General features: G+C 43.0%; 1 gene segment (V, D, J or C); it reads left to right on the top strand.

Annotated features, from left to right (window-relative positions):
- The first annotated feature begins 1819 nt into the window (after positions 1–1819).
- On the top strand, positions 1820–2565 carry LOC139322105 (immunoglobulin lambda variable 3-25-like). The segment is given in 3 exon segments: positions 1820–1865; positions 2009–2296; positions 2462–2565. Coding segments are annotated over 3 exon segments (438 nt in total).
- The last annotated feature ends 1239 nt before the right edge of the window (positions 2566–3804 follow it).

The raw sequence follows: 3804 nt of genomic DNA, 5'->3' as shown, positions 1-3804 counted from the left end.
TGCGACAAAAACCTCCTCTCTGCCTCTTCAGCCTGAAACAAGAAGCAACGTTCCTTGACTTGTGACCGAGGAAACCAGAGGTGAGAAGACAGGAGAGAAACTTCTGCAAGTTCATTTCTATCTGCAAAGAAGTCTCTCGGTCCCTATGAAGAGGGGTGAGGAATGCAGGAACAGGAAAGAGAAAGGCGAAGGGAAAGCCCACAGACCCATGGTCTCAGTCCTCCGTGGTTTGAGTCAAAAGATAAGATGCAAAATTGGAAAGAAGCTACAGATGATTTGCAGGTGCTTCAACACCAGACTGGAGATGGGATAAAAGGGACTTTATGAAGACACAGGCTAAAAAGTGGCCACTGGGGCAAGTTTGGGTCAAGGCTAGAGGTTGTAAGGATGAACACTTCATATCCATTGGAAGCCTCACTTGTGGTTCTCTTAGATTAGATGTTGAGCTTTACAGATGATGTGCTAAATATTCTTACGGGGAGAAATGAATGAGCCACTGAAAACATGGAACTCTTCTGATGAACAGGTCCCTCCTTTATCTCAACCTCAAGCACACCAGGAAATCCAAGAAGGAAAAGCAGAAACAAGCATGATGCTCCAGACATACATATGATCTCTCATTAAATCAAAGCGTTAAAAATATTAAGGAAGACTTTGGAACATCTTCTGAAATAGAATGAATAAAGATGACACATTTTGTCCCAATCTAGTTTTCTTCTTTATTTCATCCTTTATTTTTTGGGGGGTCTTTTCCTTCCTCTAATGTTTAAGGAGAAGGATGATGATGGTCTTCAAAGGATGAGAGATGCTGCCTTTCTTCTGCCCAGGTGGGGAGAATGCAGATGTTGCATTCTCGTCATTTAGAGCTTACAGGTGTTTGCTGGGCCTTATGTGACTCTGGGAGTCAGGAAAACTCCTGGCATTTGAAGGGTGTTCCTATTGCATTTAGAGAAATGGCATTATGGCTCAAAGCCATTGTTGATTTTTGTCTTTCTACAGTGTGGCTTATCTTCCAATCCTGCATGAACAGGGGGTTGGACTAGATGACCTCCAAGGTCCCTTCCGACTTACTGTTACTGGATGGCAAATGCTGCATTTCTTCAGCCCAGGTGGGGATAACACAGGTGGTGCAAAATCTGTGCCCAACAGGGGTTGCTGCCATTGTTTCATGCTTCTCCCAAAAACGACTTAAACCAAAGGACAGTCAGATGTGGCTCCCGCAACAGCTAGTCTACTCCTCTACTATAAGGGAGAGAGGAGGGCCCTGATCCTTCACAGAAGAGGTGAAATAGGAGAAGAGAAAAGGAAATAGTTCGGTCCAACAACTATGCTTCAGGTGACCTGTTCCCAAAATTAAAAAAAATAAAATATGAGGATTTCTTAAGACCTGGTTAGCCCATGTATGCAAATGGACTATGTGGTCCTCCTCCTCTTCCCTAGACTTGTGCTTTTCCATGCTATTGAGGTTGAGTTACATAATCACATGTATCATGTCCATGTCAAATTCATGTATAAGTAAATGATGGGTCTGAAGAAACCTATCCCTGTTCCTCAAGCAGCAGGGTGTGATTTTTAATGGAGACATATTAATTCCTCCCGTTTTGCAAATCTCTAATATGCAAATATTTCCTACGGTCATTGGTTAAACCAGAAGACCTCAAAATGGTTTTGGGGAAGAAAGTTTTCTAGTAGAACCAATGAGGGCAGATCTCATTTGCATGAAAGGAGAAAGCAGGGGCATTTAAGGAAAGGAAGGGAGAAGATCTGAAGAAGGTGGTAATTTTCCTCCTTAGAAGGATACTCCTTGCCAAGGTTGACCATGGGTTGGGCTGTGATTTTCTTAGCACTCTTCATTTACTGCACAGGTAAAGTTTTCATGGCCCAGGAGAGGCTTGGCTTTTGTGTTTAATAAAAACACGGTTCCCTGAAATATTTAAGAATAATAAAGTGGATCACAGATACGGTATTTTTTTCCTTTACTTCACCGCTCTCTTTCTCCCTTTTGAAGGTATTGACTGTCAAGAAAGTTGGATCCAGCCTCCTTCCAGCTCCGTGTCCCCAGGTGGAACCATTATGATCTCCTGCATAACCCAGGTTTCTAATACCATTTACTGGTATCAACAGAAACCAGGGAAATCGCCTCGTTTTGTCCACTGTGACGGCTGCAGCAGCAGGGGAGAAGGGATCCCAAATCGGTTCACTGCCACCAGATCTGGGACTACAGGATCTTTAAGCATCACCAATGCACAGGCTGATGACGAGGCAGATTATTACTGTGGTAGATGGAAAAGTGGAGGTACTGTGTTGCACAGTGGTGAATTCTTATGGCGAAGTGTGACAAAAACCTCCTCTCTGCCCCTTCAACCTGAAACAAGAAACAACATACTTTGACTGGGGATTGGATGTACTTGAACCGAAAAGACAGGAGAGAAACTTCTGCTGGCTCATTTCCATCCGCAAGGAAGCCTCTCTGTCCCCATCAAGGGGGACGATGGATACCGGAGCATGGAAGGAGAAGATGCAGGGGAGGCCCAGGGCATCATCAGCCCTCTCTGGTTTGGTTGAAACTACCAAAGGAGAAGATGCAAAATTGGAGGGGCTACAGATGATTAGCAGGTGCTTCAACACTAGCCTGGATGTGGGAGAAAAGGGATTGTAACTGGCTAAAAGGCGGTCACAGGTGCCAACTTAGGTCAAGGCTAGAAGATGTCAGAATGAACCCTTTGCAAAGAGTTGTACACTCCTGTGTGCTTCTCCTACATTAGATGCTGAACTTTACAGACCACCAAGTGCTAAGTGTTTTCTTACCAGAAGAAATGGATCGTCCTCATAAAACTCTCCTGATGAATAGGTTCCTCCTTGAACTCAACCTCAAACACGCCACTAAAATGAAGGAGAATCCCAGAGTAGCACAATGCCACAGATATACATTAAAAAGAAGGGAGACTTTGTGAAATCTTCTGTAAGAGAATTAAGATAGAAGGCACATCATCCTTGTCCTTCCCCTTGTTTTTTTCTTCTTCTTTTTCTGATATTTAAACAGAAGGAAGACGATGGTCTTCAAAGGACAGAAAATGCTCCATTTCTTCACCCTAGATGGGGATATGACAGATGTTGCAATATCAGCAGCCAGTAGGGACTGCTGATGCCCTTTCAAAGGTCTCCAAAAAATGACTTCAGCGAAAGCATGGTCAGATGTGGCTCCTGAAATGTCTCCTCTCTTCCTCTCCAGTAAATGAAGGAGGAAGGTGCTGATCCCTCACAGAACACATGAAATATGTAGGATAAGAGGAAATTATTGGGACCACCAACTCTGCTTCTGGTGGCTTCCTCCAAATATATTTTTTTTAAAAAAAGAATATGAGGATTTCTTATGACCTGCCTTAGTTCATATGTCCAAATGGACTATGGTCATCCTCATTTCCCTAGGCTGGTGGTTTTACACACTATGGAGATGAAGTGGAGTTGCCCAATTTCATGTATAATTTCCATGTCAATTTCACATATAAAGAAGTGTGTTTGAAGAAATTCACAAGTTTTCCAGTTCTACAAGTAGCACAGTTTGATATTTAATTGACCTTATAATTCGTCATGGTTTCCAAATCTCCTCTATGCAAATGTCTCCTCTGGTCATTGGTTAAACCAGAAGACCTCAAAATGGTTTTGGGGAAGAAAGTTGTCTGGTAGAACCAATGAGGGCAGATCTCATTTGCATGAAAGGAGAAAGCAGGAGCATTTAAGGAAAGGTAGGGAGAAGATCTGAAGAAGGTGGTAATTTCTTTCCCTAAAAGAATATTCCTTGCC

Source organism: Pituophis catenifer, unplaced genomic scaffold, assembly GCF_029215685.1.
Source record: "Pituophis catenifer annectens isolate HBS135680 unplaced genomic scaffold, rPitCat1.0.hap2 SCAF_10, whole genome shotgun sequence".
In the NCBI taxonomy this organism is placed as follows: Eukaryota; Metazoa; Chordata; class Lepidosauria; order Squamata; family Colubridae; genus Pituophis; species Pituophis catenifer.
Note: the sequence above shows the minus strand (reverse complement) of the source record. Positions and strands in the feature narration are given on the sequence as shown.